General features: G+C 36.4%; 1 protein-coding gene across 4 annotated transcripts in view; it reads right to left on the bottom strand.

Annotated features, from left to right (window-relative positions):
* The window catches only part of ITSN1 (intersectin 1), a 279,339-nt gene that overhangs the window by 142,115 nt on the left and 120,897 nt on the right, over positions 1–16,327 (bottom strand). For all 4 annotated transcript variants that reach the window (XM_020995909.2, XM_078146543.1, XM_020995907.2 and 1 more), the window contains 2 exons: positions 16,099–16,186; positions 15,821–15,960 (listed from right to left, as the gene is read on the bottom strand). In XM_020995909.2, coding sequence (XP_020851568.1) covers positions 15,821–15,960; positions 16,099–16,186 — 228 coding nt within the window. The remainder of the gene's footprint in view (positions 1–15,820; positions 15,961–16,098; positions 16,187–16,327) is intronic.

The following is a 16,327-nucleotide window of genomic DNA, read 5'->3' on the forward strand; positions in this document are numbered from 1 at the left end:
ATTTTTGGTCAGAAAGTTATTAAGCAATATCACAATAAATATGCTTGTGGTTCTATCTTTTCTACTCTACAATAAAACACATATTAGTTGTCAATGAGCAACCAATTGAGCACTATCTTCCAATAAAGTATATTAGCATTATTAGTGAACAAGTTCTCATTAAAACCACAAATATCTTTCAAGGTGTTTTCCAGTTCGGAGTTCAACACCACTCCAGAGCTGGAGTACTGGAAAGAAAACTACATCTAAAGCAAAAGAATAAAAGTTTTATAGGGAGAGGCAGCACAGGATAGTGTAATGAATAGTAGGCTAGAAATGTCAGGAGAGAGTTTAGTCAAAACTGTGTCACAAACTAGTATAATTTCCAGCAAATCGCTTAACTCATCTGGACCTCAATGAATCATCCAGAGAATAAGAGGTTGAACTCGAATCATCCTTAAGGCATCTTTCCATTTCTAAAATACTTGTTCTTCTCAAATTCTAATAATTTTAACATGAAAATTTCTAGCATTTTGCTGAATGATAAACATTAGTAGGGTAACTGGGCAAAATTCTCTTGCATTAGCTAAGCAAGATAAAATGAAAATTAATTTTAAAAAATCATTCATTTGATTTCATGTTTCTCTCCTGAATCAGCATAACAAAATGCAATTTTCTTAAGAACTATGAGAAATTTTCCCCATCATAATAAGCATATATCCACTGTATTTCAAAACTAAAATGCTCTGTAAACTGAATACTCATGATGGTATGGCTTTTCCTCATCACAAAGAAATCCAAGTTTATATAATGCTATAAATATTTCATATTTACTTCTTGTCTCCTCAATTGGAATATAAACTCACTGTGGAGAGATTGTTTCACTCTCCATCCTTGTATCCCTGGTGCCTAGCACAGGAGATGGCACCTAACAGGTACTCTATAAATTCGTGCTGATTGATAGATAACTGAAGATAATTTAAAGTAATTGTTCAATAACTTTTTCAATAGCTGTTCAGTAACTGAAATGTACAGGCTCATATAGTTTAATTTTTATGACTGAACTTTTGTCTGTCTGAAAAATTTAATAATAACAGAAGTATGAAGATACAACAGCTGAATCAAAGTGTAAAGAACATAATATCATATGATAAAGTTTTTCCTTTCTGGGAAATAACACTGCATAAATACTTAGGTGTAAACATACTGAAAACTGGTTATGGGGATGGGACATTTGTACCCTAAGGAACCTTTTTTGGTTACTTGCTTTCTTCGAATTCTGAGAGGTCAAGGATCATGACTTACTTCATCTTTGTATACTCTTACTATGGTGTTTTCCTTATTACAAGGTGCTTGATGCGTAAGATGAAAATAAAACAAACTGTCCCAATTAATAATTTTCTATTAATGAACTGAAATCTATAATACTCCTGATATTGTAAAAAAAGACTAAATTGATGCTCATTACCAAGCTTCTCCTATGTAGATTTAGATATACCTAACTTTATAAATATTTCTTACAGGAAATGTTTTAGATGAATCCTGTCGATGCATTTATTTCTAGGCATTTTAGTAAGAAACATATTTAAGTTATCATCTCTTCTAAACTTTGTGTAATCTCTAGAGCTCTCAGTGACTTCTCAATTGCCAGATCTAATGGCCTCTCCTTACTCCTCATCCTTCTTGACCTCTCTGCAGTGTATGACACTGCTGACCACACTCCCTTCCTGAATGCTCTCCTCCTTCTGCCTCAGTGCCCTTTGTTGGATCATCATCCATGCCACACTCAATAAAGGCAGGTACACCCCAAGTCTCTGTCCTGGCTCCCCTTCTCTTTTTTCTATATACTCTCTCACTTGATGACCCCATTTGCTCCCACAGTTTCAACTATCATCTCTATGCAGATAACTCCAACATCTATGTATGCACTCTTAATCCCTTTCCTGAACTATGGTCTATGTTATCAACTACCTATTAGCCAGATAAACTGGATGTCCTTGTAGGCATCTCAGAATCGATGTGTCTAAAACAATTCATTATCTTTCATCCAATCCACCCAACCTACTTCCCCAAGCCCACACTTCTCAAATTCCCAATTTCTATTGAGGACACCATGCCATCTGTCGCCCATGTCTACAACCACAGCGGCATCTTCAACTCTCCTTTGTCACAAACTCCATAGATCCCATCAGTTGCCAAGTCTTTTGTTTGTATTCATCCAACATGTCTTGCATATATTCCCTTCTCTACACTCATGGATGCTATCCTTATTCAAGCCCCCATCACCTCTTGCCTAAACTACTGCCATGGCCTCTTACTTGTGTCCCTACATAATCTCTCTCCATCACTCCAATCCATCCTCCCTACAGCTTTGCCCAAGTCAAAGTGAATTTCTTCAAGTGCAGGTCTAATCATGCTCCAGTGGCACTGCATCACTTACAGCGTCAAATACAAAGTCCTCTGGTTGGCATTTAAAGCCGTTCAAATCTGGCCCCTTCCTAACCTATAGTCAAATGAGATAATATTTGTAAAGCATAGTGACTGGCACACAGTAGTTGCTTAATAAATATTTGTTCCCCTCCTCTCCCTCCCTTCCAGTCTCCTTACATATTACTGCTCTCCACTCACTTTGTTCCAGCCACACTGGCCTATTTGTTGTTCTGCATATACTATGATCTATCTCCTCTTTCATTCTGCGGGACCCCTTTCCTGGTCCCCTGGGTGCTAGTGCCTACTCCTTAAGACCATCTGGCATTCACTTTGTATGTATACACCAACAGATGCACAAATTATCTCCCTTTAGAATGTAGGACCCTTGAGGGCAGGAACTGTTTGACTTTTGTCTTTGTATCCTTAGCATTTGGCAAAATGCCTGGCACATTAGGAGCTAGTAAGTGCTTAATAAATATTTAAAAGATTGATTACTATTGGAGTAAAACTCCAAAACTTATGAAGTAGTCTCTTCAGTTAACTGATTAAATTTTAAAAGAGAATGTTTTTACTTTATATTTTAAAACTATACCAATCTGAAAAAATTATAGCTCTAAAGAAGGTTATTAATACAATACAGAATCTAATACATAATTTCTGTCAATCAAATAATGTCTAGGAAGAAATTTTATAAAGTAATTTCTAAATAGTTGCCCACATTTGGATAACCTCATAAAGTTTCACAAGTACAGTGAACAAGAACAAAATATATTTTATTACTTCACTACATAAATCTATGAAAAAGAAGTACTTTGGAAAAAAACTACTTAATGTCAAATTTTTCTTGAACAAATCAGGAGTGTGGGAAAACAGCTCTTCTATACATATACACTGTACTTAAAATAGGGAAAAAAAACTTAGTTATATAAATTCACACTGATTTTTCTTGCTGTCTGCATTTCCTCTTCCTTGTTTTTTCTTTCCTTCATTGTTTCCCTTCGCATGCACTTTTTTTCTCCTGACTTCTCATTCTGCTCTGTGGTTCTTTCTCCAACTCTTTTCTCTTTTCCCTTGGTTGCTAAACATTTTGCCTCTCACTGCCTTCAAAATGAATGAGCCTGCCAAGAACTCAAGAGTCTGAAACCAAGAGCATAAAAGCCTTAATTAAGCAAACAAGCATATTTACTGTAACTTTCATTCTCTTTTTAATATTAACAGGCATAACAGACATTATCAAAGACTAAGATTAATTTATATGTTCAGCACCTTTTTACTAACCAAAAAATGTGGACTTCAAGAAGTCAAGGATTCCTAATAACAATACTATGGAAGACAACGGTTAATAATTCTGAAAGTATACTAGAGAAGTCAAATTTGTAAGAAGAAATAAACAGCATCCATAATATATTCTAGTATAGCATACTCTGTTATAAGGTACCCTATCATATGCCTGATGGTGTGACAAGAGCATTGGATTTGGAATCAAGAGAGACACAGAGTTGAATCCCACTTCTAACATTCACTGGCTAGATGAATATGGGCAAGTCATGTGACCTCCCAGAGGTACAGTTTCCTCATTTGAAAATAGAGATAATTAATACCTGTGGCACCAACCTTATGGTTGCCGTGAGGATCAAAAATACTTTGCAAACCTTAAAGCATTATATAAATGTCAGCAACTGATAATATTACCATTTTCTATATTTTTAAATGGATATATATGTATATAAATATATATATCTAGTGAATACAGTATATTCATACTAACTCTTTTCTGTTTAGAATTTCTTTAAACAGTTGCTAAAATGAAATGTCATTGTCTAAAAGGTTTGCTATACAGATAGACAAAACTAAATCATACAGTACCTTGTCCAGCTTGTAATTCAGGGCTTATACCAACACATATACTACTTGGCAAGACAATACTAATTGAGCCTATAATCATTACTAGCTTTTGAAAAGAAGGCTTAGCATTTCTTATTAAATGCTATGTTAAACACTGTGCACTCATCTGTGTATGGCAAGCCGAAGCACAGAGCTGGAGATGGTTCAATCAGTCTCAGTCTGAGAAAGATGTGCATTGCCTGAGCAGGGGATGGAGACCTTTAGAAAGGAGTCTAAGTGGTTGACACAGCCCAGGAGAACTGCCAGGCACTGCAGCACTGTCTCTTCCACTGCCACTGACTGGAAGAAAGAAATGCTCAAATGTCAACAAGTGTTCATGTTAAGACTTGTCCAGTACACAAGGACCAGACAGACAAGGACGGAACTTGTAAACATAATGCATGACACGTAGCTTCGTTTGATAACTAGATCTCTTTAACTGACATGCTTTCAGGTTTTTAAAATGGAAATTTGTGGTTTTGTGCTACCATGCATTATACTTAAGATACACTAATGAAGCATTAGACTGTCAGTAGGCTAAATTAAGCAGTTAAAACACTTGTTAAACATGTCAAAAGTGGGCATTTGGTTCCATTGTCTAATAAACATAATATCTTACTCTTTCGATAATGCTAGTACCATGATTTCATCCCTACAATCTGTATACTATGTAAGTAAAACACACACATTCAATATCCCTATGTATCACTCATATGTAGGACAATCATGAAGATAACGTTGCTGGTCAGGGGACAAAGTAAGGAATCTAAACTGCAGATATAAGAATATATCCTTTACTTGTCCCCTGAGGACCTATGGTCCTTTTCATTCACACTGAGGCTAAACTCTCTTTTAAAAGTGTCGTCTCCCAGTCAGAGGATGAGTACCTTGAGATAAGGGACTAGTTAACTTTTTCTATTGGTATGCTCAGTGTCTGGCACAGTCATTAGTACATAGCCCTTAATAAATTCTTCCTTCATTCAGCCATTTATTCAATTAGAATTTATCAATTAGAATTGAGTCAAACTTTTTTGGCTGGATGTTTCATGTATTCAGCACAAGTAAGTTAAAATGTGCTATTTGTATTAAAGATTGAATCAATAGTGAGATACTGAGGACAATATATTAGGAAATTTCTAACATCTCTGCCTAGGTCTCAAAAGTCCATAAACTTTCTTACTTGCCCCAAGATACTCTTTTAAAAAATCACCAAAAAAAAGTTTTTATTTGCTCCTTTCCTCAAATATTTGTCTCAGGTAACAAATTCAAAAGAAAAATATATCTAGGGTCTTTTTTATATGTCATAAAATCACATTTATATGTATATATAGACATAAATCAGAGCTACTTAGTCAACATATAAGAGAAGTGTGTACCAAAATGGATGGAAATGTAGCCTATTATGAAAGCAAGTAATAGTTTCTGATTCTGGTCCCCTTTGCTACAAGAACCAAATAGTAACTGAGAAGTCCGAAAAATCTAGGGCCCCCCCCTCCCCAGGTTCTGAACTCTGAGCTAGCTGAACACAGGTCAGCAGAATCATAAATACTTGGCTATTTTCCACTCATCCTTATCTTGACAAAAAGAATGATTCTAAACTGACTAGATTAGTTAACATCTAAGAAGGGCTGCTTAAAGACCAATGGGAGTGGGGAATCTTTAACTTGCTCACTTTAACTCAACTTCTTTTAAGAAGCCAAATACACTACTCAAAACCTGAATGAACTAAATATAGGGAAGTATTATGTATTTCTTCCTAAATGTTCCTACCTATATGACTATTATACCTTATAATGAATAAATGATTTATGCAAAAAGTTTTTATTAAATAAACTGTCCAGGTTTTACATAATTCCAACTCATGTAAAAGCTATGTGAAATTACTTAACATTTTGGTTCAATTAAACATTTTACTCATTATATGATAGTTTCTCTCTGCCCCTTTTTAAAAACTACCCTATGTTTAAAGAAATTAAAATGCTCATTATAAAATTAGTGCTTAGTATACGGCTTCCCTCCTTCCCACTCCCCTGCCTCTCCAGCAAGAGGGCTTTGGATATGGCAAATATATTCTATGAGATTAATTATGAGCAGAGACTGAATAGTTGCTAATGCTTTTTTAGCATAGTACTTTAACATTGGGAACAACTACAATCGGAATTGCTAATGAGAGGCCAACTGGGATAGTGGGTAGAGCACTGGACTTGGAGTCAAGAAGAGCTAGGCTTGAGTCCTGCCTCTGGACTACACTAGCTGGACCACAGGCAAGCTGCTTAACCTCTTGAGACTTGTGAAACTCTTTAAAAGATAAATCTGATAAGATTTATCAACTAGATTGTAAATAGGCTCCATGTGCCATGGAAATAAATCACAGATCCTCAACATATTGACAAGTGTAATCTGAATTACTAATGAGAGAAAGCATGGTATGGTGAATAGACTGCTGAACTTAGGAGTTTTTGAATCTGCCTCTGATAACTTATTAGCCCTGTGACCACTGAACAGGACATTTTTAACTCCTTTAAATCTCAGTCTCTTCATCTGTAAAATGTGGATAATAATACCTGCAATACCTATCTCACAGAGTTGTTGTAAAGCTCAGATAATATACATATAATGAATTTAAATAGCTATCTAAATGTCAATCATTATGATTAAGAATAATATACATACTCAGATATTATTAATAATAAAAATATTAATATGAGGGGATGCCCATCACTGGAGAATGGCTAAACAAGTTGTGGTTTATGGTTATGATGGAATACTACTGTGCTATGAGAAATGAGGAGCAAGATGCTTTTGGAAAAACCAGGGAAGACTTACATGAACTGATGCAAAGTGAAATGGGCAGAGCCAGGAGAACACTGTACTCAGTAACAGCAATACTGTATAATGATTGACTGTGAATGACTTAGCTACTGTCAGCAATACAATGATCCAAGACAATTCCAAAGGACTTATAATGAAAAATGCTATTCACCTCCAAAGAAAGAACTGATAGAGTCTGAATGCAGATTGAAGCATTCCTTTTTAAACTTTCTTTATTATCCCTTTTTTTTTTTTGGTCTGTGATTTTTTTTTTTGCAACATGATTAATATGGAAATGTTTTGCATGACTGCATATGTATAATCAATATCAAATTGCTTGCCTTCTCAAGGGGGGGAGGGGAAGGAAGAAGAGAATATGGGACTCAAACATTTTTTAAAAACAAATGTTAAAAATTTTACATGTAATTGAGAGAAAAATAAAATTAAAAATAATATTAATGTTGAAACTATAATAAAGCCATAAATAATTAATATTACTATAACTGGTGAGCAGTTATAGTAATATAGTAATATAACCATAAAACCAAGAAATTGTTATTGCTAAATATATAAGACCTGGCAATGACAAAGAATTTCTTGATATTTTCCAGTATCTCCAAAAAAATAAAAGTGACAAGTAGGACACTTTAACTAAAATTTAATTCTGACTCGCAACAATATTCAATTAAGAAAACTGAGTTATATGTGGGACCCTCTGCAATGCTTCAATGAGAAGAATTCTTCTTCCTAACTGTGGATATTGCTTACTGTTCTGTTTTTGTTCTGTGAATCCAGTTCTATCCATACTTCACTTTGTTCTATTAGTGAAGAAGGCCTGTATGTCCTGCATCCCCAGCTGTAAATGGTTGTCCCTATAATGCTACAGTTGCATATGGGCAAACCCAGACTGTTGGTTTTTTAGTCTGGTCTTTGCCTGTTCAAAAGCACTCTGTCTAGCCATGGCTCTTCCTACAACAATAGCAATAATAGTATCTAGTATTTATATAGCATTTACTATGTGCTAAGTGCTTTACAAATATTATCTCATTTGCCCATTTGGTACACCCTCTTTTCATACTTTGCCTTTTTGGGGGGACCCCAATATCTGGAAACTTCTACACTTGGAACATTCCAAGCTGGAAGCTTCCAGTTTCCTAGCTGATTGGTATCTTCCTGCCTGTGACCTCAAGGGTGTGAAACCAATCAGATCTGTCTGAGCAGGACCACTCCCCTCTCTTTAAACACCTAGGCTACCTTGATCCTGGAGCAATCGTAACCCTTGAGCTGAGCAACCTATCTTGAACACAGACCCAGAAATCCTACAGCATCGTATATGCTTTCTCCCTGCCATGGCTTGAAAACCATCGTACTCTGGACTCCCTGGGGACCAGGCTGGTTGTATCCCTTCACTATCCCCTTCCTAGTCCTACTTTGAAAGTATTAATAATACCAAACTCAGTGTTAGAGGGTTAAGTGGATTGAATAGCTGTCCTAGATTGGGATGTTAGTTCTGGTCCTGATGTGAAGGGACTACAGGGCTGCCCAAATAATCTCCCCTTTTTTTGGTGCTGCATCCTATTCCCCTCAGGGTCTCTAGTGAATCCATATGGACTTCCGTTTTAAACTCTCCCTTAAACACACCAAATAAAAGGGCCTCTTGCTTTTGGCAATGACTGGCTCATCTAATTATTCTGCAAAGCCCCTTTTGGACCCAGCAACAGCCCTTGAAACCAATCTATCCTTGACTCTTCAGTCTCACTCACCCCATCCTAACATTTTCTAATCAGTTATCAAATCTTTTGGATCTTACTTCTTCAATATATGTACCATACTTTCCATTCATGCCATTACCACCAGAGTTCAGGACCTTGGTACCTCTTACCTAGACTATCATAATGGTCTTTACCAGTATTCCTGAAGATAGCCTCTCCTTTTCAATTAATCCATCACCTAGCTGACAAAATTATATTCCCAAAGCCCAACTATAACCATGTCACATCCCTGCTCCAAAAACCTCAAACACAAACTCCTTTATTTGACATTTCAGAACTTTTACAATCTGGCTCCAGTCTATCCTTCTAGGCAGATTATATTTTCAGCCAAAGTGGCCCTACCTCCTGGTCTCCATACATGACATTTCACCTCCTCTCTTTGTGTTCTTGCACATCTCATGCTTGGAATGTTTTCCCTCCCCACCTCTGCCTCTTAGAATCCTTTGCTTCCAATAAGGTTCACTTCAATATAGGCTACCTCATATAAAGGGCCTCCATGATTTCCCCAATAGTTAGTAATTCACTTGCTCCAAATACTTTGCATTTATTTTAAACATATTTTATATTTACCTATCTATGTACAGAATTTTGCCCACCTGAGCTGAATGTAACCAACTTGGGGGCAGTGGCTATTCTATTTTTATTTCTAATATTAGCACCTAGTATTTCTTGGCACATGGTTTGGACCTGTGGATTCACTGGTATAGCGAACTACTAGTGATAAAACTGGGGCAGCTAGGTGGTACAGTTGATAGAGTGCTGGACCTGGAGTCAGGAGGACCTGAGTTCAAACTTGGTCTGAGACATTTACTAGCTGTGTGACCCTGGGCAAGTCACTTAACCCTGTTTGCCTCAGTTCCTCATCTATAAAATGATCTGGAGAAGGAAATGGCAAACCACTCAGCATCTTTGCCAAGAAAACCCCAAATGGGGTCATGAAGAATTAGACATGACTGAAGAACAAAGTGATAAAAACTTCAGTCAATTCAGACTAGCAACTGTTCTGCAACTGAGAGCTTTAGAGGGCTGCCTATAGCACTGTGTGATGGTCTTGTTCAACAACCAGCATGTGTCAGAAATGGGACTTCAAACCAGTTGTTTCTAAGTCTAAGGATAACTTTCCATAAACAATGACATTCACCTGGCACACACTTGGGACTTAATAAAAATCTTGGTGGATTAATGGAGGTGATGCTGGCCATATCACTTACTATCTCCATCCCTCACTTTTCATATCTGTAAAACTACAAGAGCTGTGGGTATGGGCGTGGTGAGAGGGGCCAGAGCTGATGGCAAGGACTGGCCTGGCTAAGTCTGGCCATCCACCTACAGAGGGTTGGCTGTCTGGTCTTTCTGAGGACAGTCTACTCCTGAGGCACAGAAGGCTTGTTTTGGCACCAGTGGAAAGATTATCCTGACACCTGACAGTACAGATCCTTGAAATGTTGAGGTAAGAATGCTGAGGATCTCATTGAGTACTTGCAGGAATAATAAGGACGAGTAATTAGTAACCATATCATACAAAGTGCTCCAAAGGCGCCAAAGCACAACAGACAGTGTACCCTAGTGGTGCAGTTACAATTTATAAACGCTGTATCCATGATACAGAAGTTTCTATTGAGGAAACTTAAAAATGAATGATTTAAGTTAAAGGTTTAGACAGGGCAAATAGTTTCAATAACCAATTATGCCTGCTTCCAGATGTTTAGAATAATTAAATACAGAGAGGATAATCATCAATTGGTCAACTAACTGTTGATAAATTTTGGCCATGGCAACCCATCAAACAAAACTATACAATGGGCTTCAGAACTCTGAATCCCCTTCTACTTTTACAGTGATGGTGACACAATGGTAAGAGAAGGGTGGAAGCATGCATGCACAGACGTATTGAGAATAACATAGGTTTTAGATTGTCTTAAACTCCAAACACAAGAACTCTGTCAGTGACCAAATATTACTCAAATGAAAATATTACTAGAGAAACTAAATCATAACACTCTTTAAATTCTCACTATAAGAAAAGATCAAAGATTCTCCTTAGAGGTGCAAATAAAGGAGTTGGAAGAATGAGCTTTATTTTGCAACCTAAGGCAACTTTAAACATCATTTCATGGGATATTGATCATTTTGTATTGCAGTGCTAATGATAAACATTTGCAAAAAGATCACCAGGAAGAAAAGCCCGGCTCATGAGTCAACATCTATTGCAGAAGATAAGGTAGAGAAATTCTATGAAGAACTTGATGTGGCTTCCTGAGTTAAATCAATTATGCTTTACTATTCAGTGACTTCAATGTAAAGGTGAGTAAAGGGCAAAACATATGTCAGGAAACATGATTCAGGAGTAAGAAATGAAAGACCAAAGGCTAGTACAATATATATAAGCCTCACAAACATTCATCACAAATACTTTGAGAAGAGATACAGAAAGCAATGAGTAAGAAAAGTACCAAATAGCATTGCAAAAATTGACCTTAATTATATTTTAACAGATAGAAACAGATAGAAAATGGCTGATTATGAATGAGGGTCATTTCCAATAGGAAATGGCTGATTACTAATGAGGGTCATTTCCGAATCAGATGTTTGTGTATAGTCAGACCACCAATTCATTAGAGCAGAGATAAAAATCAACACTGACATTAGAAGAAATATTAAAAATTGAGGTGAACTATGGCCATCAGTTGGGAGATATTCCAACCTAAATGATTTAAATGAGCTTTCTATGGCACCAAATGGGAAATGGATAAAAGAACAGATATAAAAACAATTATCATATTTTCTTCTCAAGGAAATTTCATTGATATAAATCAGTCATCACAATGAGAAAAGCAAAGAAACCTAGAAACTGTTCTGGACCAGCAAAAGCTTAAGAATTCCTCTCCCCTCCCCACCCCTGACCAAAGCAGTAAGTTACTGAAAGTAAGGGCAATACCAGTTTAGAATACACACACACACACACACACACACACACACACACAAATTTGTAAAATTTTATGGAGAAAAAATATCATTGTGAATAGAATGACTTCATAAAGGTGATAGGTGGCACAGTGGACAGAGCTCTGCACTTGGAGTCAGGAAGACTTAAATTTGAATACTGTCTGTGTGATCATAGGCAAATCCCATCAATAAAACGGGGATAAGAATAGCACCTACCTCATAGGGTTGTTGTGTGGATCAAATGAGATAATACACGTAAAGTATATTGCAAACCTGAAGGTGCTAGATGAGTTTATAGTTGGCTATTATTGATACATACTATAAAATGGCTAGATTCAATGGAGAGAAAAACAAATTTACAGAAAGCCTGGCGAGAGAACCAACTAAGCAAAATCTTCCCAAAGACATTTAAGGATGGCATTAGAAGGAAGAAAGAGAACAGATGAAAAAATGGAAAAGATCTGTCAAGACTTCTATAATAAACCCCTTTTTCCTCCATCAGTAATAGTGCAGCCATCACCCTAGGACCCTAAAGCATCATAGTCCTCAATGTACTGCCCAAGGAAGTAAAAATGGCACTAATGAAACAAAGACAGGAAGAACACACGTAAACCAAGTGTACACAGAGATGGTGTATACTGGAGGTGACAAAACTAAAAGTTTGCTGACCTCTGATGAATATCTTAAGGTATCTGAAAGGAAAATATCAAATGCTTAGGGGGAAAAAAATCACAGACCCTCATTATTACCTCTCCCCCAAAAAAAGTGAATGAGAAAAGTATCAATAACTACTGACTGACATACCTACTTTCCCATATCTACATAATATAAAAACAACCTAAAAAGGCACTGAAGGCAAGCTTTGATGAAGTTTTGAAAAGGGCAGACAGGCTTTGGCAGAAGATATTCTATAGCAGACCACATCTTGGTTGACTGAAAGGAGTAAAGAATACAATATCCGACTATGCATATTATTTGGTTACTTTAAAAAACCCATATTAGATTCAGTAACACAGAATACTGCCTTAAAGGTGCTTCTCCAACAAGGTGTCTCCCGTGCAATTGTATAACAGCAAAGATAGTTTCACTTGATAACTCTTTTATTATTATTATAAATAATAAAGGCATAAAACAGGTAGATAGATGCTCAGCAAATGTGTTTGCCACTATCATGGAAGATGACAGCACAGAGTTCAAATAGAAGAGAGATTCCCTGTTGATGGTCAGGGCCTTGCAGATATTCCTGTTTGCACATAACCTTGTGTTAACTATATCAACCCTGAAACACTGTAGAACTTACTAAATGAAATCTATAATCACTAAAAAATAACTTGGCTTAACTGTCCATGATGGAAAAACCAAGTAGATGAAGAAAGTCTCATGTTCAGATTATAACATCCAAAGGAATGGCAAACCCCTAGAACTGGCATATACATTTTGACAGACACTGGACAGAAAACAAGTTGGGTCCCAAATTAAATAGGAATTGGAGAGCAGTCAGGATTGCCTTTAAGAAATTACCTAGTCTTTTAATGATCCTGAGTTTCTTGCTGAGACACACACTCATCTTTTTAAAACATCAATATTTTTCTAGTGCTGCGGCATGGCTGCAAGTCATGAAATACCAAATCTCCAAAGAATTAAAGTCATGGATCACCCAAAGACACTGGAGAGATACAAGACAACATAGGATGTGTGAGAATGAGATGTGGATGGGTTACAATCTTGGAGTGAATACTCATATTAATGAGATCATAGCTTTAGTCAAGTATTGAAGACAAAAAGAATATGGGGGGAAGCTAGATTGCTTTTATTGAGAAAACATTAATTTTATCTAAAAAGTGGGTGTATAATATAAAAAGCTCTGGTAAAAAAAAAACTTGAGATCAACCTTAGTTGATATACACGACAGTTTCACACTGAAATCAATATCAATTCCCTTCATATAAAGAATGGATTATCTCCATATAAGAGTTGAGTGCTAACAGGAGGGGTGATAGAAGGGTTAAGGCAGCTAGCTCAATCTCCATATCAATTTAATCCCTAGTTTTTTCTAAATATGTTTCTACAAGAGCCCACAGGGACATCATTTCTTTGTTTGCACCTTCCTTTTATTGAGTTATGCCTCCAGATAACCCAAGCAACAGTATAAAACTTTATTTTCATGTTTTTAAGAAGTTGGCCACTTTCTTTACTAGACTATTAAAATACACTCAGCTCTCAAAGAAATATCTTCTTATTTAACTTTAAGGAACAAGTGAAAGTCACAATGAGATTTAGGGCTAGAATTATGCGTTGCTTATTTTTAGGGAGATGGTAAAGTTGTAGTCATATCTCTAGGATATGTGATTTCAGTGACAAAAGAAAATCCCAGTTAAGGAAATTCCCTCAGTCAATGTAGGTCAACACCTTCTCTGAAACTCAGGGTCTTAGAGAACTGCCTAGAGCAATAAGAGGTTAAAGTAACTTACCAAAGGTTACAAAGACAGTCAGAGTCAGAAGTGGAATTTGAACTCAGGTCTTCCTGGCTCTGAGGTCAGTTTTTTTTTCACAGCATTTACATAAATATTATATGTATAGTCATAGACTGTACCTGTATACATGGAATCTTTCACATAAAGACGGGAAAGAAATACATTCCCTTAAAGTCTATTCGTTTGGATCTGTGCCGTTCAGAAAGTATGTAAATGTTTTTGAAGGGTCACACTAGGCCTCAAAGTCAGATATCTGTGCAGGCTTTGACTGAGAATTGCAAAATTGAAAGAATATGAAGGACAAATTAAAAAGCATATAAGGTTTGTCTCATAAAACAGAAAGATAGTTATTTGCTGCTGACTTATTTGGTGTCTGAATCAAGTATGAAAGCTTTGAAATATGATCGTGAAAAAATCTAAGATTTGAGTTATTTAAAAGAATAGAAATATTTGTGGTAATACCTCCAGTTAGATTTAAGTTATATTTAAAATCATAAGCTCTACTTCCTTCTTGATAGGAAATCAATTAAGACTATATTGCAAAATTGGCAATATAAAACCAATTAGTATTCTTAAAGTGACTTAAAATAATTGAATTGAAGGAGAATATCAGAAAGAGGCTGTTTTTAAATCACTATTGCTTTCATCAGTCTTTAGTAGAGTCTGCTTTCCCTTGAAGTGCAAATATAACAAACCGCACAGCATTTGTACCACAAAGAAACAAGCAATGACCACATGCCAAACAACAAAACAAAGACCTACACTCAGAAACTGTCATGAAATTATGATGTAGCAGAAAAAAATCTTGGTAAAGAAGAGAAAACAAAGCCACTTTACAATGGCATTTTAAAAACACTAACTGGGGGAATTCAAGTTGCTTGTGAAAAGTCAACATGATATGGGCACTAAAAGACAGAGGTGGATAATTCTTAAAATGTGTCAGAATCAAATTGAGATTACTGATTCATACTTTACTTAAGACTACTCAATCAGTCCCACTTTAAAATGCAGGGGAATCTTCAAATCTCTCTTTCTCCTCTCCACTCCACTCTTCTTTTTCACCCCCTCCTCCTCTTCCTCATTCCCCTCCTGTCTTCTCCTTCTGTCTTTCCCTCCCTCCCCATTCTCCCTTTCCCTCTCCATCTGTCTCTCTCTCTCCTTCCCTCTCCCTCTTTCTCTCTGTCTCTCTGTCTCTTTCTCTCACGGTATCTCTCTGTCTGTCTGTCTCTCTCTCTCTCTCTCTCTCTCTCTCTCTCTCTCTCTCTCTCTCTCTCTCTCTCTCTCTCTCTCACGGTATCTCTCTATCTCTCTCTCCCTCCCCCCCTTCTCTTTTCCTCCACATCCTTTCCAATAGGGGGAAAAAAATGGAATTTGTACTTCTCCCTTCTCTATAAACTTTTAAGGCTTTTGCAAAAGTTGACAAATCAGGTTAATTAATTTTACTGCCCAGGATTAAAACACAAAGCAAATATCAGATAAATCAGAAAAAGGAAGCGCACACATATACAAACACATAACAATTACCTTTAGCTGATTATTGAAAATGTCAATCTCCTGTAGCTTTGATCTAGTTTCTTTCTCAACCTCATCCAGCTGGTCTCTCAGCTGCTGACGAGCAAGCTCTTTTGCTTCTAAGGCTCTTTTAAGTGTAAGAAGTGAATCTCCTGTTTTAAAAAAAAGTGAATTGAACAAAACCCAAGATAATAATCAGTAAAATAAATAATTCTTAATGTCTTTTTTTGACATTTCAAAAAATGCTGGCCAATTAGGATGAATGAAAACTTTTAAAACAAAACACCTACTGTGCAAACTGTTTTGCTGAACTTGTTTTAATTGGTCATTGAGTAACTGTTTTTCAGGAATCAGCCTTCCAAGCATTTGCTGAGATTCCTAGGGAAAAAAAAAAACAATGAAATAATGGGGCAAGAAAAATTACCATGTCAATTACCAGGCAAGGCATAAAAGACAGTTTTCCCTATTTTGGAGACTGTCCTCATAAACTCAGCTATTCAGATAGGAAATATAACCTAA

The sequence above is a fragment of the Phascolarctos cinereus genome, unplaced genomic scaffold (genome assembly GCF_003287225.1).
Source record: "Phascolarctos cinereus isolate Bilbo 61053 unplaced genomic scaffold, phaCin_HiC Scaffold_726;HRSCAF=1367, whole genome shotgun sequence".
NCBI classification, from domain to species: domain Eukaryota; kingdom Metazoa; phylum Chordata; class Mammalia; order Diprotodontia; family Phascolarctidae; genus Phascolarctos; species Phascolarctos cinereus.